This window comes from Alligator mississippiensis, chromosome 3, assembly GCF_030867095.1.
Source record: "Alligator mississippiensis isolate rAllMis1 chromosome 3, rAllMis1, whole genome shotgun sequence".
NCBI classification, from domain to species: Eukaryota; Metazoa; Chordata; order Crocodylia; family Alligatoridae; genus Alligator; species Alligator mississippiensis.
In genome coordinates, this window is record NC_081826.1 from 126899636 (window position 1) to 126923577 (window position 23942).

Here is a 23942-nt window from a genome sequence, read left to right on the forward strand (position 1 = left end):
CCCCACCCCACCCCCATCCTCCCACCACCCTGTTCACAATGCCAAAAATTCTAGGTATGACTCTGATGCTGAGAGTGTCCTCACCCCAGGTATGCCTGTTGCCTAGTGGTTAGCTATTAACACACTATCCCGAGAATTAGGGAATCTGTGGTAGAAACCTCTTAAACCGAATGGGGCCTAGAGTCCAGGTTCCCAACTTCCTGAGAGAGTGTTCTAAATCACTAGGTTTATGCAAAAGGTGGACGTCAACCTCATCAATCCCACTGGAGGTGAGCTAGGTACTCTGCTTCTACAGTGTTGGGTGGACAACCCTGAGTCAGGCACCAGGTCCTCTTGTCTAGCTCTTTACTTGCACTCTAAGTACTGGGCCATGTATGCCACTCTGCAGGGCCTAGGGACCTAATGCAGGTCACGTGACTCAGAGTCCTTTGTTATAATACATAAAATATGAAATAAACTCCAGAAAACTATGCTATATGATTGCACGGATTTATTTGCATGTATTTTAAACAGGAAACCTTTTTATATCTGGACGTCGTGCTTGGCACACAAAAAACAAGAGAGACTTATACGTTTTTAAGACTTTGACATGACTTGACATGAGAAATCTAATGATCTTGTACCCTCACTGCTACAATGATTCAGGTTTCTCTTGAGGCATAAGGCTATATTATTCCAAGGTGCTCTCTCTTAAGGGGACGCGCATCGGCCACAAAAGAGAATGTTGTTGGTTCCATTGTGTTTGATAAAGAAGAGGAAGGGGTGATCAGCCCTAAACTCATGAGGAATCGGCAAATTTTTAGGAATTACTACAACCCCTGAACCTGCAGTTGCTTCAGTGCCCTCTTCATTAACATCCACATAAGACTTATGAATGGCTCTGGACACAACCAGATTAGGTTTTCCTGACATTCCTGATAAATCAGCCTTCGAACGGTCAAACAGATCCAGCATTCCCATAGCCTGCAGAATTTCCCCAAGGTCATAGCTTTCCTCTATCTTGAATTTGGGCAAGTACATATCCACGCTGGCCTTTTTAGCCAAACTGGTCCATTCTTCAAATTTCTTGCAGGTAAGTGCACTTTCAAGCTGTAGGGGCAAAATCCAGAGAATTGGGAACTTATGAGAAAGGTATGTAGCACTACAAAAACAAGAGTGCTGTGAGTGGGCACTATTAGCTGTTGCTGCCATGGCAAAAGTTGACTTATGAAATCATCACAGTGCTCCTAGGTCCCGAATTGCCCACACACCCATTAAAGTTTCCAGTGTACAGGCAGTCTGGGGATGGAGGCCTCTGCTGTAGCAGTGTTCTCTGGATTCAGGCAGACAGTTACCATGTTCAACATGTTTATCATTAATTATATAAACCAATGGATCACTGGTACTAATAGAGCTGATTGAAGAACAGGAGCAGGAAACTTTTCGAAATAACTTTTAATTTTTTCCTGTGCCATGTGAGATGAAAAACAATTTTTTCATTGAACTGTGAAAACTTGCTACCCAGATTAAAGGTTGCTCATAAATAAATAAAAAATGAATTAACGTGTTATTTCTAGATGGTCACTTAAATTTCAAATTTTCAGTATTTTTCTTGAAATTTGAAATTCCATGTAAATTCAATTAATACTTTACCATCTGTTTAGTACAGTGAAAAATAAAATAATTGTATACTAAGAACCAAGTATTGCTTTCACAAACTTTTCTTCACAATTATGCTCTCTTCCGTGTGTGTGTGTGTGTGTGTGTGTGTGTGTGTGTGTGTGTGTGTGTGTGTGTGTGTGCACGCGCGTGCACGTATGTAGAGTTTTCATCTGGACAAAAATCCCACAAAGTGTAACCTCACTAAGGTAGATGGGAATCCAATTAAATTTGAGAGATTAGGTCAGGCTCTCTGTTAAATGGTGGCTTAATGAAATGTGTGCTTCATGTTTCAGGAACTCAATAGAAATATAACCTGTATAGGCTTGTTACTTATTCCACAATAAAGGGGGGAAAAAAGATTATGACGCTCTAGTATTTTCTATTACCTACCTGTACTGTCCAGATAATTGAAAACATGCAGAGATTGGTGTATTCACAGGCATGTTTTATAGAGACCTTCACATGGCCTATCAGAAATGGAAGTTTTACCTGTTCCAGGCCTGTGGAGTTATCCCCGATGTCTTTTGGTAGAAGAATGAACATACTCAGTTCTTCTGTCTTGCCATAGGGGAGCTCAAGCACTTGAATCTCAGGTTCCTCTATGATGGCCAGGTTGTATTTGCCATTTTGAAACATCATCTGCACATTCTTGGTCTCGTTCTGTAATAGGAAGGACAGGTGTGAAGAGAATTCCCTCATCCAAAGTCTGGTTACTGGAAACACAGACAAACCAATCTGGCCTGGGATGCATTTCTAACTTGATCATTTGGGCAAGATTTAATACTAAAACTGACAGATGGCCCAGGATCACCCTTTACACAGCCAGTGCCTATTCAAGGGTAGATGCCGTGGTGTAGCTGCACCCTCTTTGCCTGCGCCATGCATGTGCAGTGAACTCTGAGCTCGCTGCCTGGTCAGTGCTGACCGCTGCCACGTTTGCAGTGAGCTCATCAGTTGATCAGAGCAAGATCTGGGCCAAGCTCCTGCTGTTGCATGGCTCCAGAGCCTAGGGAGTAAGTACCTCTGTTCACCTTCACCTTACCTCCTCTCTTTTCCAGCCCCTCCCCTTCCCCCCCACCCCACCCCGCCATTTCCACCCCTGTACCCAGTGAATTCAGCAGCAGAGGAAAAGGGGGGATGAGTGGCAGTGCTCATACTGTGGTCTCTTGGGCCACGTGAAAGTGGTGGCTCCCACTTGAGTTCATCCTAATCAGCTGGTGTGCTCACAGAGCTCACTACATGAGGCTCTGAAAGCCAGGCTAACCAGATGGTAAGCTCAGAGCTCACTGCACATCCGAAGCACAACCAAACAGAGGCATGATCTTGGTCTCGCCCCCCCCGCCCCCGTCCTGCTCCAGGATCTACAGTATATTGACCTCCTCTCTTTCGGTTCTTTGCAGATAAAGATCATAATGGCCACTAGAAGTTCTCCTTTCCATTCAAAAGAGGGCAAAACTGTTTTGTCCCCATGACATTTTCCCTTACTAATCTTTTATTCCTAAAAAAATTCTACTTGACCAATTCCCTGTAATCAACTAAGTCTTCCACTGGAAACTCCCAGAAGAAGTTTCATTGCTGAGGGATGAATGCTGGACTTACCCCCTGCTGCAATCACTGTTACAGTATTAGCAAACTCTCTGTAAGAGTTAACTGAAAGGGTTGCTACACAGTGAGTGCAAACTTACCTTTGCTTTTCCTAGGAGAACAATAAGAGCTGGGCTCCTTTCACCTTAGCCCTTGACCATATTGTACCTTGTTCAATCTGAAAGCTGTTTCCTGAGTGTCTTCTTCCTTAAATTTCACCGACCAATTGCCTTTGAAGTAGATAGCATTGACCAGCACCAGAACAGCATCATTACTGATAGTGCCAGGAGGGAACAGCTCTTGGATTTTACCTTTAAAAATGATGAATTTGCATGCATTAACATACTTCACCCAGATAATAAACTAGAGCTGATTTGTAATAATTCAGGGGTCGCTGATGGTGAAAACAATCTTGAAGAGAAAATAGATGCGTTTAAAAAAAAAAATCAATGCTAAGCAACTGTGGATCCTCCAAAGGACTTGTCTACAGCTCCTCCCTGCCAAGACCAGGCCAATTGCCAAGAAGCAGATCTGACCACTCACACCTGCCCCATTTGTGTGTAAATCCAACTCATTCAGATCAGTCAGAGGTGGCAGGGGTGCATGGCCCCTGGTACTACTCTCAGGGTCACAGGAAATATCCTGGGAGTGGTGCTGAGGTGTGCACTATTTTCACCTCTCTAGGCCTGTGTTGCTCAACCTTTACATAAAAGGGCTGTGTCTGGTCCATCTGCATCTGGATTCAGCCCATGGTCCCAATTTGGCACCTGAGGCAGGGCCCCATCTGGCAATTCAGAGCAGTGGGGCTGGGGGGTGGGGGGGCTGGCACAGCTTAGCTTAGCCCAGCCCAGGTCAGCCCAGTCCAGCCCCTAGGCAGCTGTGTGGGGGACAGGGCTTGGCCCTGCCCCAAACTGGCAGGGAGAAGGGCATGGCCTGGCCCTCCTCCATCCACACTGGGTAGAGGGGAAATGGGGGGGGGAGGGGTGCATGGTCCCAATTTGCTAGTGCAGGGGGAAGGGGGCATGGCTCTGTCCCTGTTTGGCCATACAGGGTTGTGGACACAGCCTGACCCTGCAGGGAGGAGGGGGCATGGCCTGGCCTCAACCTGGTGGCACAGAGTTGGGGCATGACCGGCCCTCATGCTGATTGCCACCACACCACCGCCACCAAATTTCCCTTCTCTTGAGGAGTCCCATGGGCTGGATGCCATGGCTCTCTGGGCTGGATTTGGCCTACAGCCACAGGTTGAGCACCCATCCTCTAGGCCAGCATTTCTCAACCTGTGGGTTGCAACCCAAAATTGGGTTGCAAGAATATATGAAAGGGTTGTAAACAAACTTTACAAATGGATCAACAAATTTAAAAATGAACTCTCCTTTAAAGGAGGAAAACATGGGAAACTTTTTTTTTCCTTGCAGGCTGTTAGAGTTCCAGCCTGTGAGGGGCTGCTTGGGACCCCTATTACCCCCCCCACCCACACACACACACACTAGCAGGGTTGGGGCCTGGGGGCTGGGGGCAGTGGGGTCAGGAGCAAGGGACACTGGGTCGGGACTGGCCATTGATGTTTACAAATGGGTCCTGGTACAAAAAAGGTTGAGAACCACTGCTCTAGGCCACCTACTCTGCCTAATTGCCAGGCTTGGCTGGTGGGCAGAACAAGAGCAAATGAGCAGAAAATGTTATTAATCAACTGCCTGTGGCTCTTCCAGGATCCAGCTCAGACATGTCCAAAAAAGTCTTGATCCTGTATCCAACTTTCTAATGTTAACAAATATGCAAAGATGTTGTGGAATACCTGGAAGTGAACCTTGTTAGGCTGGGACAAACTGGAAAAAAAAAATCACCATCAGGCACCCTATCCGTAACTAGATACCATATTCCTACCTAGTTTTCATATGCATTCATCCTAAAACTCAGTGGTGTAACTGGGCAGGGGGAGAAGGCACAATAAGGACAACTGCCCCAGGTGCCAACTTAATGGGGCAAAAGAAGGCAGCTGCTGCTGGTCCCAGGCACCCAGCCACATCCCCATGCAGTTGTCCTGTACATACCATTTGTCTGATTTTCCACCCAGGAGTTAATCTTTCCTCTGGTCTCTTCTAGAGCGCTGCTGAAGTCAACAGCTTCCAGCTCAGCGTGGTATAGTGTCTCTGTGCACCTAAAGTATTGCTGGAAAGCAGGAAAAATATATGTGTGTCACTACAATAATTGGGTCTATAAATTCCTGTGTTTAAGATACTTCCCTATTGCACCGGAGCAAGAATGGAATAAGGGTAGAGGGTGAGACTACAACCTGAGGCTGTGCCAGTGCAAAAAAACCCTTTCTACAGAGACCATTTTAAAGAAAATCTGTTTTAAATGCTATTTTTCTAACCACATCTGTTCTTTCTGTGCTGCCAAATCTATTAGTAGTTCTGTTATACTTTTCAAGATGCAGGTCAGAACTATCAGAAAAAATGTGGCAAGGGTTAAACAGGACACACTCGTTATGCCCCTAAACCCATAGTTAGACATCTATCGGGATGCGGGGGCGGGGAGGGGGGTGTTCCTACAGGGAGGAAACAGGGAAATAGGAATAAATATGACTATACTACAAGACATCTTTTTTGGAAAATGACCTAACTTTGTTATTTTAAATACATCCCACTATATTTCAGGATATATCAAAATTCTGCAGCATTCATTACTAGCATGGAGACTATTGCAGCTTACCTGAAGGAAGTGAAAATCCTTTGCTCCATACAGCCTGTTGGCAATGCTTAGAGAATAATCGGTGCAAGGTTGGTTGATGGTTGTTAAGAGTGCCTGGAATTGAGAGTGGACTCCTCCAGCTTTTTCACACTGCAAAAACCAAAATAATAGTTTCTTTAGCAAGATGAGCCTTTCATCTGTGAAGCTATATCTGATGTAGGATAGCTACCTCGCCACCAAGAAATATGCCTGATACTCCCTGCTAAATTGTAATAGACTCAAAATGCTTTCCTTCAGAAAATTTGACGCTCCACAGCTCCAGTGCGATGTACCAGTATAAATATTCCTACAATCTCATCATAACCAACAGTGATTGGTCTGTGACTGCAACTTCCTCTGCATTCATTCTTTCCCTATGGGAGTTAGGCTTCTCCACCCCACTACTGCAGAGCAGTACTCAAAATATGGGGCCTACCTGTAGCCATTGTGCCAAGATCCATTTTCCTTGGCTAAGATGTTTGGTGTCTAGAAAATAGCCTTTCTGTGTTTCTCCTGAGGAGTCAAGGGTGCAGTAAAAGGAGCTTGAGCTGTGGTTCATGTCCCAGTGAGTTATCTCCATTTCCACCCTCCAAAAATAGGACTTTATTCTTGCTGATAGTCTTGTTCATTTTCCCCTTCTCATGTTCCAGCCAAACATTGCAAACAGCAAATGATAGGGTTTATTTGTGGGAAACTGTGCCATTTAATAAAACTAAAGGCCTTATTCAGTGTGAATATATGGGTCATCAGCAGTCCCTTGGAGTCAAGGATGATGTCCGTCAGGCTTGATGGGTATTAGAACTTAGAATGGCAATCTACTGTTACGTTCTCTAGAGAAGTGCTAATAGGAAGAGAGAAGGCCAACCATGCTTTACCTGTGGCATTACTTCTAAGCTGCCAGGTTTCTCAGTGCTTCCAGAAGCAGAACTCAAAACTTCATTGAAGTGAAGCACCTGCAACATAAATGCTGGGTGACCACAGTTATAATTACAGTAGTTTCAAAACAGGATTTTGAGGCTGGATTGGAGGGCCCTCAGCACATTTTAGCCAGTTTATGCAGGACAGATAGGGAAAGCTCAGGTCTCTACCACCACTGATGGTGCATTTAACTAGACAGCAGAATTTCCCAGAGAGACCTTGTGGGGGGTCAAGACCTGAGAAATTTTGATTAGCCATTAGAAAAGAAAAGGGCACCCTAGAGGGACCTCATCAACAACCACTTAGCCAGATCCGTCAATCAACAAGCTTCCAGGGAGGATCCAGTGCCTCCAGAGCGTGGGAATGCTGAGGGCAGTGCTGAAAGGAACAGTGACTTTACTGTGCTGACATCGTCTGAGAGGCACAAGTCCCTATTTAAGGTCCTCACTGATATATGTTTCCTTTATAAGGTGTGCAGCAGATAATGGGTTAAGGCTTCAGATGGAGGCTTTTAAATCTGACAGCTGCTATTCACATCCTGTGCCATGTTAAAACATTTTGGATCCCCCATATTTTCAACTGGACTAGTAGGAAATGATGATACCTTCCGCACTTGCAGAGCGACAGAGACCTACCTTTTCCATTTCCTTGGCTGTATTGCCTCTGGCACCGAGGTAGACCATGGCTAGGGCAGCGGAGATGCTCAGAGAGGAGAAGAATATATTTTCATCTCTCTGTTTTTCCTTGATCACCACTTTTAGCAGGTCAAAGCAGAATTCAGAATTGGCTTTGCTGAGAGAGGCCATAGTGAAACGATGATGCCTAGGACACAAGAATTAAAGTGCATCTTGTGTTCATGTGCAAATTACATCTGGCCCATTGCCAGCCACCTGAATGAAAACACATGTGAATCATTTCTCAATAATAATCTAAGGCTGGCTGTATGGGCAGGTGAAGCAATCAGCATAGCTTTCTTATTGTGTATGGCATTATTTTCCTTACAAAGTTTTTTTCAGTCCTGATTCACTTCCATTTCTTGGTCTGTATTGTTCCCAGGCTTGTGGGTACGTTGCATAGTACTAATTATAATCTGAATGTATACATGACACTATCCAGTGTCCCCGAAGCCCCACAAAATGCTTTATAACCTGAAGTGCAATTCCTGCCTCAGGAAGCTGGTATAATTTTAAATCTGGAAATAGTGAATAAAAGTCTTGAAGTTTTAACTCAGCAGCAAATTACCTCTCTGTTGGTGACAAATTACATGCCTTAAAAATCTTTCTAGATTACATTTTAATTGTGATCACAATTATTGCTACCTAGAGATTTCCAAATCTCTCTGAAAAAAAATTCCCAGACAGGGACAAAACTCCTATTTTTACCAAGCGGGAGCTCATCTCATCGCATTTGAAACAAGAAAGCCCAAAATATTTTTTCTTTAGGCAGACACCTCCACATGCCTGTGTTTACAAGCATTGGGAGTTGGAATTTGTAATTTTAGAATCACTATCCATCTTGCATCCAATCCAATGGCACTCAGCTTCCCCTTGCATCTTAAATGATGTGCCACATCCTCTGCAGATATTTGCCAGTAGTGGAGTTAACACTCATGTGGAATCACCTGCTTTTTCCTAATGATTAGAATCATCAGTGGCCCCAAAACAGCTCCAGCCACTGATGGAAGTGACAGGGTATGCTCTTCTCACCCCTGCCACTCCTGTGGGCACCCAAGTGCTGCACTTGAGAGTAGTTATGAAAGAGTCCTCAGCTGTGGCACTGCAGGGAAGGGGCTATAGCCTCTGTCCCAGCTGTCTGTGTGGGTGGAAGGGGGCTATGCCTGCTCCCAGCAGGGGACAAGCCAGTCTTTGATAGCTCCAGAACCAGTCCCCGCTATGGCAGCATTGCCAACTGTTCCCAAGTAAACTGCTGCCAGTCATATTGATGCTGCTCCTTTGTCCATCAGTTAGGTGTCAGTATAGCCAACCCTTTCCTCATTCCCTTGCATTTGCTGTCCTCCTGCTTCTGTGAAAAAACTCAGAAATAAATGCCATCTTTTACATCAATGTACATGGAGCCAGATTCTCGTGGCTTGTCAAGAAGCAGAAAGTTAAGTCTCAATTTAGTTAATGTTCTGCATCAATGCAAGAAAGTTTTTTTGTATTAAACCTAAGAGTGTTTTGACGGCAGATACTTAGATAAGAATATATTCGGTTTTCCACAAAGACATTTGAGATGAAAAATTGCCATACAGTCTTGCAATACTGTCTCCCAAAATTAGCAGGAAGAGCAAACAAGGATCTTAATAAAACTCTCTTACATCCATGAAGAGCCTTCAGGCAAATGTGTTTTTTTAAAGCAGTATCTATGCTGTGTAATTCCCAACAAGAAACAATTTCTCAGGTCAGTATAATAAAATGCAGAAATGAGATTGTCTTTCTTTGGAATGATACAGCCAGCATCCACCTATTTCCTTTTGAAAGTCCAGATCCAAAGTTTACTATGCATTTGCCTAAAGTCATACTGATAGAAACTAAAACAGTAAAAAACAAACAAACAAACAAAAACACAGAAATCTTTACCTTCTCTGTTCAGCTGTGTTTCTAAAAACTCGTTTGTGATGTTTGCTTTGGTGGTGGGTGGAGTGCTGAAAGATAAAGCCGTTGCCACTCCCACCAGTGGGAATATATTTCCCTTTAATTGTGTAACAATTTGTCTGTTGTGTAACAATTTCATTGAGTGGCCCCAGTTCTTGCATTATGAGATGTAGGAAATTTTAGTTCCTGTAACAAGCCAAAGGTACTCTTCCTGGTATCAGTCAGAGCCATATGTTCATGACCTTCTGGTTCCTGCCTCACATCTTACCTTGCCAGCCATGCCTTGGAGTTTATAAGTTTTACATCTGGGAGGCTGTTAGCAGAGACAGGGTAGCCTCTCATTAATTGTATAATTTACTAGGCTCTTCTCTCTGCCCTTCACCCTGTGGTATGGGTCTTTTTCTTCATGTCAGTTCATAACTATGCCTTTTACAGGTGGTACTCGTGACATCCAGCCAAACTGTAGTCATGCCCATGCCTCATCAATGTTTACGTTTAATTCCCTAGGAAATGCCTTCTCCCCTCCTGGCTGTTCAACCCTCCGGCCTCTACAAGCTTTGCTGGGGTTTCAGCTTCCCTGGCCTAGACACCCTTTTCTCTGGCTGGGTCCACCAACACTAGGTCCACCATTCTGACCACTTTCACTGCCCACTCTTAACTTCAGGCAGACAAGCTCACTATGTCTAGGGCACGTCTACACAAGATGTTTACTGAGCATTAGCCTAATAACACAGTGCAGTAGTGTGGCAGTTAAAAACCGTGATAATAGCCTACTGCACTGTGTTATTAGGCTAATACACAATAAGCGTCACAAAATAACTGTGCGCTGGTGCTACTGTGCAGTAACTCTAGTTACTGTGCATTTAGTTAGTATTTCATTAAGCATGTACTAAACTAAATGCACAGTATTAAAGGCACATTAATGAACATGTAGGCGGGCCCCTAATTTCCTTGCTCCTTGGCAGGGCATAATGGCCTGCCCTTAGGCATGCTGTGAACTCCTTCTCCTCTTCCAAACCTATTCCATTGGCACAACTTTAATATAAGCAACAAAATAAATAAGCAGCTACTTAGCAACAGAAAACCCACCCCCCTTCGGACACAACACAACACACAAACAAAAACAAGTCTACCCTTTAACTGATTGTCATCTCAACTTTTAAAAGGGCTTTCACTTAACAAGGACATTCCTCCAGAGATAGATTGCACTTTTGAAAGAACCACCTGGATACCACATGAAGAATTGCTGCAGTACAAAGAAAACCCCCATGAATCGCACACTACTAGTTTGACATATCATCCCTCCCTGAAACCTATATGGAAAAGCCTCAAACAACTGCAACCCATACTAGAAGGTGACCCAATTCTTAAAGAGATCTGTCCAGAATCACCCATCCTAGACTTTAAAACAAGCACTGGACCTCACCAACCTCATCACCAGAAGCAAACTTCCTATGGCCCAAAACACACCAAATGAATCCAGACCATGCCATGACAAGAAATGTAAGACCTGCCAAAATATCTCCACCACTCCCACAATAACTACACCCCACAACAGAACCATCACCATTGCTGGATCTTACAGCTGCACCTCCAGAAATGTAATATATCTCATCCAGTGCACCAAATGCCCTGATGGAAAAATATGTAGGAGTAACCAAATAACTGCACATGAGAATGAACGCACACTGAAAATCTATCAAAGGCAAAAATACCCAATTACCTGTGGGGGCATATTTTTCACAAGACAACAACACTCTCTCCAATTTCTCAATTCTAATTCTCAAAGGGAATTTACAAACCACCTTTGCAGACAAGCCTATGAAATTTACTTCATCAGCCTATTGGATACAAAAAAATCACAGACTAAATATAGACATTGGATTTATGACTTATTATAACCTGCCTAGCATCTAATATCGCAGGAAGAGCACAGACCAGCTGTGGACAGCTTCCTCAGCCTGATGAAGGGTGTTTGTACCTGAAAGCTTGCAAAGAAGAATTTTTCCAACTATTTTAGTTGGTCTAATAATAGATGTCAGATTTACCCAAAGAACCTTGTCACCCTTTAACTGAAGTCTTTTTCTCTCTGGGAGTTCAAACTTCACCAGCGTGCTGATGTGGAGGCAACCCCTCCCTGGTTCTCAGAATCGGGGGCATGGTGCTCCGATGCCTGGAACACACAAGCTGCTGCATCTCTCTCTTTCCTCGACAGTCGCTCCCACTCTCTTGTTCTTCATGGAGGCTCTTCTCCCATCCCCCTTCCAGGTCTTTGGGCAATGGTATAAGTATCCAGATATTCATCTCCTCTCCTCACTACTTGCCTCTTAATTACAGGCTCTCGCTGCTCTTTTCTTAAAGCAGTATGACACCAGCGCCCTGGCCCAGGTCTCTCTTTCTCTTAAAACACTCTGACCTCTGGCCCTCCACTTCTCCTTCCCCACTGGGTTCAGTAACAGGGTTAGGGTTCCCTGTTACTGTTCTCCATCCATTTTTCCACCTCATTCAGGATTTCTATAAATCTCTACCATGTACCCCATTTCTCATCTCTTCTCCTGCAAAAGAAGTCAAACTTTTCAGTCTCTCCTCTAGTAGAGGCTGCTCCATATACCTGCTCATCTTTGTTATGTTTCTGTGCTCTTTTTCTCCATCTCCTGTATCCTTTTTCGGATGGAGTGACCAGGACTATACTCAAGATGTTGGCACCCAAGCTGTCAGCATAATATTGTTTTCTGTTTTGTTTTGTATATCTTTCCTAATGTATTCTCACATCTTAATTGCCATTTTGAGTGGCACCACACACCAAACACATGTGTTTAGAGAACTATCTGCAAAGACTTCAAGGGCAAGTCTATGTAAGATGCTTATTGTGCATTAGCCTAATAACTCTGCACTGTAGTGTACCATGGCAAAAAACCATGCTAATAGACCACTGCATAGTGTTACTAGGCTAATGCGCAGTAAGTGTCACTAAATAACCATTAGGGCTGTGCACAGCTTCGGTCCCTGATTCGATTCAGAGGAGATTTGGCTTGATTTGGTGGCCAAATCTCTGAATCTGAATTGAATCAGAGGACCATTTAATCTCTCTAAATTGAATTGGAACCCTCTGAATCAATTCAGAGGGATTTGGACATAGATGCGGCTTTAAATGTTTTTTCTACATACCTCTAGGTACCAGCATGGCTCGTGAACACTGTGATGCCAGAGCACATGGACTGTCCCACAGGAGCTCAGGGGGCTCCCCAGCGCACTCGGCAGCAGACCCGAAAGCAGACCAGGAGCACTTCCAGTCCACATCTGGGTCCTCCCAGCTCAGTGACTGGTGCCTCCTGGGTCTGGGGAGGGTCACCCGGGGTCCCTCTGTGGCCGATCCCTGGCAGATCCAGAAATGGACCAGAACTACTTCCGGTCCACTTCCAGGTTCGCCACCGAGCACATGGAGGCCCCCCCCCGCCGTGGGATGCTCCATCCACTCCAGCATCACAGCATTCACAAGCTGCACTGCTACCTTGAAGTATGTAGAAAAAACTTTTAAAGCTGTGTCTGTGTCCAAATTGCTCATTCTCTGAATCAGCATCAAATCTTCAGATTCAGATTCAGGCAAATCGAATCAGGGACAGTGATCTGAATCAATGAATTGAACCACTATCCCCAATTCAGACCAAATCCTAATCGAATAGGGCCTGCTTCACACACCCCTAATAACCATGCACTGGCACGACTGCACAATAACTTTAGTTACTGCACATTCGGTTAGTACTTCATTAAAGAAATACAAAACTAAAACTGTAGTATTTTAGGCACATCAATGAACACCTAGACGCACCTCAAGATCTCTTTCTGAGTACTAACAGCTAACTCAGAGCCCATAATTGTCCATGTAGAATAGGAGGTTCTTTTTACCTTAGGCATTAAAATTCAACATTGAGACCTGAAAATTATCTGCTACTTTATGTCCCTTCACTCCATTTTGAGAGATCATTCTATAACAGTACTGAAAATTGGTAGGTCACACAGGCAAAGATACTATAGCTACCACATAGAATAAAATCAATGGTATAGCATAGGTGCAGGAAAATACAAGTGTGTACAATGGTCTAGTTGCAGGTACTTTTGAGATGTTCAACAGTCTTAATGAGTTTTTCCCTTTTTCTCCTTAAAGAGATAGTAGACAGTGATTGGACTGGTACACATGTGCTGTGTGATTGGGAGGTGCTGCACTGGATCTGTCCCACTTCTTGATTCATTGTATTTTTGTAAATTACAAGTACCTATAAAAATAACCATCTTCTACTTACCTGCATTGACCTCTGTATCACACCCTAGACTGATATAAATCAACTTACCACTATCAACTTTCTTGGACCCAGGCTGATTTACAGTATGGGAGAATCTAGCATTAGGCCTTCGCTGACTTGCTAATGCCCATTAACTTTAGCCCATGTACTTTAGCTCACACAATCATCCCAGTGAGTCACCCACATTTTTCCAACCTGGGCAGTTTACTTTGAGTTTTGCATATTGTGAACCTGGAAACAGAGGTGAAACTGGTTAAACACTAGCAAGATGAGTACATATCCTTATTAAACAGCATATTTAGGAAAATATATTTCAATAGCTGAGCAAGAAAATTGATGAGTTCAGCATTTTTGTTGAGAACGTATTTCCTTCTTGGCCCTTTAACATCAAAAAATGGTGCAACATGTTTTAGTCGTAGCTTGTTCTTTATCTTGAATGAACTGAACTTCCCCACAGGTAGTTCTATTTACTCCATAAGACTGCACATTTATAAATAGTCTCTTTACTTTTTTAGTGTACATCAACTGTGCTCAACCTTCATCAAAACTGGATAATTGTACTCCTATTAAATCCAAGCAGATAGGAGACCATAACGCTGGAAATTATACTCACAATTGTATTTCCAAAATACCAACATTTATCAGGAGCACCCATTTGTCTACTTAAGAATAACTAAAGGAAGGTACGCACAGTGGCTTTGTTAATAAAATATCTTTACTCAGGATACTATTGAAGTACATGCTAAGTTTGGAGTTTGTTCCATTTTCAGTCACAAAGAGTGAAGCTTATGAATAAGACCTGTCCTCACTCAGGATCTTTCTAGTGTAGTTTTGTCACCATTTGATAGCTTTTAATACCACTGTATTCTTTCCAATTCTATTGTATGTAACTCTATACATGCATGCTTTCACTTTCTGTTTAGCTGATCATTAAGGCTATGTGAAGCTTTGGTCCCTGATTCAGTTCCGTGGAGATTCAGCCCAATTTGGTGGCTGAACTCCAAATCCAAATCAAATCAGAGGACCTTTAATTTCTCTGAATCGATTCGTAACCCTCCAAATCAATTCGGAGAGATTCGGACAGATTTGGTGATTCTGATATAGATGTAGCTTTAAATGTTTTTTCTTCTTACCTCTAGGTAGCAGGGGCTCTGAAGCCTGCAGTGCTGGGGCAGATGCAGTGTCCCACAGAAGCACAGGGGGGTCCCCAGCATGTTCAGCAGCCAACCTGGAAGCAGACCACAAGCACTTCCAGGTCCACCGGGGAGCATGCTGTGGGGCCCCCCATGGTCTCCCGGCTTGGTGACTGGTGCCTACTGGGTTGGGGGGGGGTACCCAGGGTCCCACTGTGGCTGATCACTGGGCCAGAGGGGGTGCAGGTGTGGGGGTGCCCCAGAGTGCTCCCCAGAAGACTCGAAAGTACTTCCAGTCCACTTCCGTGTTCACTGCTGAGCACACTGGAGGGCCCCTGCGCTGCTGTGGGATGCTCCATCTGCCCCAGCATTGCAGCAATCACAAGCCGTGCTGCTACCTCCAGGTACGTAGAAAAAATTTTAAAGCTGTGTCTGTATCGCTGATTTTCCGAAACAGCATCGAATCTTCAGATTTGGCCAAATTGATCAGGGATAGTGATCCATATCAATGGATTGAATCACTGTCCCCGATTTGGGCCAAATCCAAATCGAATAGGGCCCATTTCACACATCCCTATTGATCATTTTCTTATCACTTCCCCTTTAACAGTAAAACCAAAATTAGGCATGAAGATTTTATTCAATGTTTTGGCTATCAACAGATAGCTGTATAGACTCACAGAAGTTCCCAAAAATTTTGAGTCAGAAGTGAAATATCTCTCTCTGCTTTTCTAAAGAATAGCTACTTCTGATCTCTAGAGCTCTACTCTGGGGTAGTCATGTTTTCCAGATGTCTTCTTTGAAAGACAACAAACTAATTAGAATTTTTAAATGGCACAAAAATCTTTAGGAGATCCAACAACTAAAATGAAGTCACATTATGACTTAGAAAGTGTTAGGTTTCCTGGTGGGAAACAACTGGACTGCTAGTCAAATGATAGCCAATTAAAATTACTTTTTAAAAATATAAATGCAACAACAGCGTGACAATTGTAAATGCAGTTGTTGGGTCCAAAGCACAAAGTCTCCATAGCAAGCCTAACTCAGTCCCTTTTCTGCAGGATCCTGTACCAGTGTACACTGAGAGGCGCGTCTACACATCACCGTATTGCAATGTTGCTACAGCACTGTGCTTTAGTACTTCCAAAAGGAAGTACTAAGGAATGGTGCAGTAACCACCCATACTGCACCTTACGAGCGACTCAAGGTTAGTTTTCGCTAAATCAGGGGAGCAGGCCACTACAGCAATATAGCTGCCACTCACATGATCGCTACATTGCCATAGTGTGTCATACAGCTATGTAGTGCATTGCTATGGCGACATAGGGTGATGTGTAGACACACCCAGTGTTACTATGTTAATATGGATCTATCTTCATCTCTCCCTTCTCCTACCCATGTTGGGTAATGCCTTTCTTTACATTAGTCGTACTAGTTCAGGGGACTTACTGGCCGCGTCTACATGACATGCTGACTCTGCACTAACCCAAGCCTACTGTACAGTAGCATCATGTGGCAAAAACCATGAAGCAACGCTACTGCACAGTAGTATTAGGCTACTGGACAGCAGTGTCATAAAAAAAGCCATTTGTTGGCACTACTGCACAGTAACTCAGGTTACACAATCAGCATCTCATGTAGACGTGGCCACTAAGAACATAAGCACTACTCCAAAAGGTGGTAGGGCAGTAGCTGAAGAGTAGGGCAATAGATAGAGCAATAGAAACCAGAGGTCTGATGGTTTCCTCCATTATGCTGGATTCTATAAAAATATATAGCTTGACTCTATATCAATATCTGTAGATAGAAAAGGAACTACATTATTTTAGATCTAATTATATGGAAGCCCCTGCTCTGCAAATAATTGAGATTTTTATGTGTTAGTGTAATCAACGCTTAGCCCTTTGATGCTCAGGAAGGCTTGAACAGTGACTGGCTCTAGAAGTTCCAGGATTAGGTTTGATGTAAGGAGATAAGAGACAATTGGACCCTATTAATCTCCTAGGAAGTCAATCTGGAGCAGGTAAAAAAGGAAAAGGATGTTTGTTGCCAGGGTCTGAGAGTGGCTGGATATTGAAATAATGGGAAAATCTGTGTGGAGTGACAGTCTGTATTTTTGTAAGGCCTATTTTGGAATTTTTTCATATTCCTTCGTTGAAAAAAGTAGAAACAAGAGGAGAAAGGAGAGACATGTTGCTATAGTGCTGAAGAAGGAGGTTGGAATTGACTCCTAGAGGAAAGGAAGCCAGAGCATGTGGGTACTGAGGCCTTTTTTGGTATAATCCTGAGACAAGGGAAGTTCCCAAAATGCCTTTTAGCCTTCATCCCTTGTTTGCTGCACACATTAGTATTAAGATTAAAGAAATGACAATGGGTGTGTCTACACATGCAATTAATTCAAATGTATAAACTCTGGTGCAGTTCAGGCCTAATTCATTGTTCCTGGGTGCCACGTTTGAATGTGTGCCTGGGATTGCAGCACATTGAGCCGAATCAAAGCAGCCCAATGATTTTAACACTATGGATGCCTATTTGAAATCTCTGGATTTATCTTGTTAATCATGTTTGCACCCCTAAGAGTGCGAACACCATGTGGTATCCCTCAGTACACTTGAAAGGATCTCAAGATACTCCAATATAGAACAAGTTTCCTTCTAAGAGGAGCTGGCAGCTCATTTTTCTTTCTTGTACACAGACGTGCTGATATATAGAGTCTTGCCCCCAAATGGTCTGGAATTGAAAATGCCTTCTGCTACTGGTCTTCACCCCACCAGTGCAAGAAAGATCTTCCTCTAATCAAGCATTCTCTTGTCTGAGTTTTCTGCCTCCTGATTAGTGGTGGGGACTAATTCTTAGCAAATGTATTCTAAGGTTAACAGTGACATTATAAAACAACTTTAATATCCCCAGTTACATTTGAATGATGAGCGTAACAATCATCATAATCACAATGATCTTCAAAGCCCTCAGCAAAACTCTACTTATTTGGCAGAAAGTGACCTGGTCTTATTCACCATGACACAGACACAGGATATTGTTTTTTACATCCCATCCAAGCACCTCTACCCAATCAACTAACATAAGGTGATTAAACCTGCTTCAGCATTTTAAATTCACAGTTTAGAGGACCAGAAAGTTGACTTACCCCACAACAAATTGGCCACTCCTTCACCCCCAAATCAGCCTGTGATGCACTGAACCCTGGTACATTGCCATAAAATGAAGTCAATTGGTGAGTGACTTGGGGGGAAAGTGCTCTATAGGTTGAAAGAAACCATTTTTTCATTACGAAATACTACTTTGTGAAATATAAGGCCTTTGCCACTTTCACCATGGCTTGGTACAACTTCCATCCAAAATGATTCAGTTGCTTCCCTCTTGAAGTAGTGTGCAATAGTAGGGGAATTTCATGGAAGTGACAATTTATGAGAATCTTGGTCTCTATAAAGCAAAGTCAAAGGAGCAAAATCGACTATAAAGACATGATTCTGTCTGGAAAAGGAACAGTTTAGATTACTTACCAAAGTGAGAGAGATGCATTTTTCTCTTTCCTTTAGGAATAAATCTTGCAAACCTTTATCCAGAAGGCAGGGTAGATTTACACCTTTCTGTCTTGTCTAGTTTGTTTATCTGAGTAGTCTCATTGGTTGCAAAAATGCATAAATATTTATAGGATGTTTAAACCTTAGCTCCCATCCATTTTTGGCTGCTTCCTTCAGATGCTAACAAAGAGAAAAACAAAAAAGGGAAAAATTAAAATGCATAAATATAAAATATGGCAGAAAACCTTCCGGTAGAATGAAGGAACTACATTTTACTAAACTTTCTCTGTGGTGTTGAGGAATGTTTTGCTGGGAAGGTAAAATGTTTCTGCTACAGCTGTGAAGCACTAGTTGCTCCAGCATAACTTTGATGGAAAGGGTTGTGAAACACGTCAGAAATGGATGTAACAAGGCTGGTCATGTTGTGTCCATGCAGCCTTTTTTCACAATACTTTAATGTGCCAAATGAGAATGTTTTGGGCTTTGCCGCACTACCTCCCCGTATTTCATCAGTGATTCTGGAGAAGGACTTGGGCACTGAGCTCACTCAGTCACAACAGGGGATAGAGGGCCTGCCAGAATCACATACAAGGAATGCCACTAGTGGCACATGCAGCAGTGCATGCAGAGAGGTCTAGAATGTGTAACACAGATTAAACAGAGATACTAGGGAGATACTAGGCTGAATCCACTGGACAAAACCTGATCTATTTTCCTGTGCAGTGTAGCTACAGGAAAACAGATCAGGACATCATCAACCGTGCCCTCCAAACTCGAGCATCCAGAGATGTAGCTGTGGTGTGTTGAATCACGCAGGTAGAATCAGGAAGCCCTGGAAAAACAAACTTCAGTCTCTTGTACAACAGTTTGGTCTAGTTTCCATTGCATCATTGTGGTATTGTGGAAACAGCGCTTGCAGGAAACCTTGCAACAGACTGCTCTCCTAAAAAGGCAGGAGAGGAAGGTGGTTTTACATGCAATTGCTCTAAGCCTAAAATGATTTACTACATGATTCTACCTAGTGAAGCAGAGGTGGAGGAAACCAGAGTGTAAAGGTTTGCATAGGGTGCTTAAATGAGGGAGAGCAAGAGAAAGAGAAGGAAATATGGAGATTAAAAAACTGAGTCACTATAAAGAGGACAATTCAGGGCTTAGGGATGTGTTTTGGAACAAATGCAAAAATCTCAAAATATATTTCTGTATTGAAGGGTGCCAGTAGGAAGAGGAGGGAAACATGGTCAGAGACAAGGAGAGAGAGGAAAGAAGCAACACTAAACACTAAAAATGAGAGGCGAAAAGCACATGTTGAGGAATTGGAAATGGACAGTAATAGAGAGAGAAAGAGAATTCAGACTTTGAGAGTGAAGTGGATGCTTATATTCCCCTAAATCAGAAGTGCTTTATATTTATTCCCCTACTTAGAGAAGGGCTCCCACATCATTCTGATTCAGGCAAAGCAAGAGCCCAGTCATGGCTATCCCATTTTCCAAGCCAGTCCTGAGCCCCGACCGTGTAGAGCATGTGTCTGTGTGTGCATCTGTGAGTGTGTGTGTGCATGCGGGCCTGCATGTGCATGCGCACACACATGAGGTCAGGGAGAGGGGAGAAGATGGAAAATCTGTATTTCTCTCTCAAACCTACTTTCCCTGGAAAGAAATGGAAACTGAAAAGGGCATATTGAGAGACAAGTCAACTGTAGAGATGCTTGTTACCTATGAAATCATCTCTCAGCATACTCTGAAAGGGGCTGGCAGTGGTACATAGAATTTGAAAGTAGGTTTTAAGGTAAGTTGTTGCATTTCATCCTCTGCAAGTCCTGGTCATATGGAGTCCTTTTAAACAAACAAGGCGTTATGTTTGAAGTCTGGTTATGGTAAACAAATAGAAATTTCTTAGATAGAAATTTAACTCTATAACTCAGCTGAAGAAACAGCTGCTTTCTTGTAAAGTTATACAAAGAACTTCTTTAAAATAGACAGAACAGTGTTATCCTGAAAGCTCTTCTCTTTCTTCTTTCACTGCTGATCCACTGCCTCATACCTTCCCAAAGCCTTCCTATGGGACTACCTCCTAGAATTTTACAGCAAGAGCATTCATCACCTTACATACACACTGGATAGAGGCAGTGCATAGAAACTGTTTTGATGGGGATATGGATGAGCAAAAGGTCAGAGGACCTCAGAGACTTGGAGGAAAATGTAAAGGGGGACAGAATCCCTAAGGTTATATTAGGGAGTAGCATAAGAAGAGAGGTGTTATGGGCTCATATGGACATTTTGGATGGGTATAGATGGGAAATCAAGTAGACTGTATGGAAAGAGGGCAACTCCAAGGTGTGCAAAAGGGATAATTCTTTAGAATTTGGAAGTCCACCCAACTTTCCTTTGCACCACTGTTTGAGATCCTCTTGAGCATATGTGGGAGTCAGACTGTGAGGTACAGGAAAGCTTCAGAACTTGTCTCCTGGCATTACAGCAAGTCTCACTGTGTTGTTTCTGCTGTTTACGCATCTGTGGTTTTTAGTCTAAGAAAACATGCAAATCAGATAAACTTGTGATCATTGTCCATTATAAGAACTGTCCTTGGGGAACACAAAGTATTCTCTGTACATGGACTCTCAGGCACCTCCTTTGCTTACAAAAAATGGCAGAACTGTACAACATATTGAGCATCACCCCAGGTTTTGATACTTTGGGTTTGCCTTTTTTCTGAGCCTTTCCTCAAACAGCCCTCAGGTATATACAACCCCTCTAGCAACATCAACTTTAGGACAAAAGCTTCCTTGCCCCCAAAGCCTTTTGATGGGAGGAATGGTTTTAGTTCAGTTATAGTAGCAGGGCTCCTCTTTAGCCACAAACTTGTGGGGACTCAAAAAATTATTTCCTCTCCATGTTACCCAGTGACTCTTTAATATATGATACTTAACCTGTCCTTGGAACAGGCAGAATGGAGAGACAAAAGTTTTTTCAAGACATGTGCTCAACACTGGACTTCAGATGAGTTCTCTCTACACTGTGATCCCCTTTCCATCCTGTCATTCATTAATTCCTTTCTGCGCATTGGTCATTCAGGAGATGTAGAAGGCGTCCTTGTTCCAGTCTTGCCTGTAGTTTTGCGGTCAGTGCTTAGCTCACTGTTGTGGGAATTAGGAAATGGGGGGTGCAGTCTTTCCAGCCTGAGGGGGACCTCAAGTCCAGCTTTCCAACGTCTTGAGAGAGTGCTCTAACCACCAACCTTATGCAAAAGGTGCACACAACTGCATCTTCGCCTCAGAAGTGGGTTCCCTTTGGTGCCAGGTGTACCACCCTGAGCCAGGCAGCTGGGCTCTAAGGAGGAGCAGGATTTCAGGGGCAACCCTCTGATTCTTGTTGTTTAGGACTAGGCCTCTGCCCCCTTTATGCCCAGGTGTCCTGGGTCACTCTTAAGAGGCATGCAAGCCTCCCCATTCTATGCAGAGTAAACCTTGGTCACCTTGCCTCATCTCTTTGGATCAGTCTCCTGGAGTGGGGGAATATTTTTCATGTTTGCAGAAGACAGAAGAGCAACATCTTGGAAGATGATCATGACCTGGCCCTTAGCCACTTTGGAAACATTTTCCCATGGTCTATGAGTACTGGACTGTCTCCACCAGGATGTATGGCCCAGGCACCTATTGCAGTTAATGTGCTCAAATTCACTCTTTGTAGTTTTATTATAATACAAGAAGCAGGAAATAATTTCCAAAAGCTCATTACATGTGACTGAGTCATTTATTTGCATCCTTGCTGAACAGGCAGCCTTTTGTATCTAGGGCTAAGTACAGATAGTCAAAAAGCCTGAGGGTGAATCTATTGTCTTTGCAGGTTAGTCTAAACTGCAGAGATTAAACTGGTAAACAACTGGACACAGATGACCACATTAGATGACCACATTTAGAGTTTCATCTGGAAACAGTAAATCAGGGCCAAATACTGTGCAGCCCCTCTCAGACAGAAAGCTGAGTTATTTTGAAGGCTGCATCCTGCTTCCCAGCATTCAGACAGAGAGAGAAGGTCAGCTACCTCTGCAACAGTATCTCTCTCTTCCATGGGCTTAAGCAAGCCAGGGTGGGGACGTGAATGATGCTGGAAGAGAGAGTCTCTGTGTAGCTGTTGGTATAGCGTGTGACTAGAAAACTTCATACACCTGATGGTTTATCCTATTACCTCTACATGGGAACATGCCTCTTCAAACTGTGGCAATGTGGATATATTTGAGGAGTAATGCCAGGACATGAGGGAAGGCATAAAATTGAGTTTTATATGAGAAAGGCCCCAGGGAGCCACAAAATTGGGCTCACTGTGGGAAACATTTCCAGCCACCATTTGTGAGAAGAGAGGCATCAGCTTGCCCTCCTGATTTACTTGCACCTTCCTCAGCTTAAAACACATGGAAACAAGAGCACCTAATGGAGTCAAAAGGATCTCAAATTTAGGAGATGACTGCCCTGGTTATGTTATAATAACCCAATATAAAGACAATAAGCTGTAAGCAATATAAAGGCAAAGACAATAACATAATAGAACAGGGGCCAGCAACATATTCAGATTCAGCCTGCAGAACCACTGGAGGTGGAGAGCTTTGCCTGTGCCTGCACCTGTGCCCATGTCAGGGCCAGGCAGTGAAGGGTTGTGCCAGGGCTGGGCAGTTTCCAGCTGTGCCTGTGCCTCTGCTGCTTTTTGCCACCACCCTCTCTCAAATGTAGCATGGGCAAAAGCTTTCAGCCGGTGGGGAGAAGCAGTGGTAATGGCACTGGCATGGGCACAGCTACCAGCTGCCTGGCCCTGGCATGGGCACAGGAAAAACTCCCCACTGCCAATGTGCTGCCAAAGGCACTTGGCTCACAACAGAGCAGAACTGTGTTGTTTTAGCTCGCAACTTAAAGGTTGCCGACCACTAGATTAGATTTTTTTTGGATGCAGTTGCATGAAGAATCCTCTCATTTCAAATTTGCAAAACTTAAAAAAAACTTGAGAAATATTATCTTTTATCCGCACTACAACAATGCTGTAGGTCTTCCTGTACCTTTAATGTACCTAAGGGGAGGTACATTGGCCATAGAAGAGAATGCTGTTGGTTCCACAATGTTTGATAAAGAAGAGGAAGGGGTGGTCAGCCTTAAACTCATAAGGAATCTTAACACTTGTAGTTCCTATCACACCCCCTGTAACAGCAGCTGCTTCAGTACCCTCTTCATTAACTTCCACATAAGATTTATGGATGGCTGCAGACATGAACACATCACGGTTTCTTGATATTCCTGATAAATCAGCCTTTGAAGAGTCAAACAGCTCCAGCATTCCCATAGCTGCCAGAATTCTGTCAAGGCCATAGCTTTTCTCCATCCTGAATTGGGGCAGGTACACGCTCACGCTTTGTTTTTGCATCTTAGCCAAGCTGGTCCATTCCTGTAAATTCTTATAGGTGAGTGCACTTTCAAGCTACAGGAGGAAAAACAGAAGCATAGAAAACTTAGGG

General features: G+C 43.4%; 1 protein-coding gene across 1 annotated transcript in view; it reads right to left on the bottom strand.

The window, feature by feature from the left end:
* Nucleotides 1-475: 475 nt before the first annotated feature.
* LOC102565914 (uncharacterized) overlaps nt 476-23942 on the bottom strand; it is a 35219-nt gene continuing 11752 nt past the window's right edge. The window contains exons 8-17 of the mRNA XM_059723524.1: nt 23515-23905; nt 22765-22869; nt 9456-9624; nt 7512-7698; nt 6834-6911; nt 5941-6069; nt 5280-5397; nt 3394-3536; nt 2131-2301; nt 476-1089 (exon numbers count right to left, since the gene is read on the bottom strand). Coding sequence (XP_059579507.1) covers nt 691-1089; nt 2131-2301; nt 3394-3536; nt 5280-5397; nt 5941-6069; nt 6834-6911; nt 7512-7698; nt 9456-9624; nt 22765-22869; nt 23515-23905 — 1890 coding nt within the window. The 3' untranslated portion in view covers nt 476-690. The remainder of the gene's footprint in view (nt 1090-2130; nt 2302-3393; nt 3537-5279; nt 5398-5940; nt 6070-6833; nt 6912-7511; nt 7699-9455; nt 9625-22764; nt 22870-23514; nt 23906-23942) is intronic.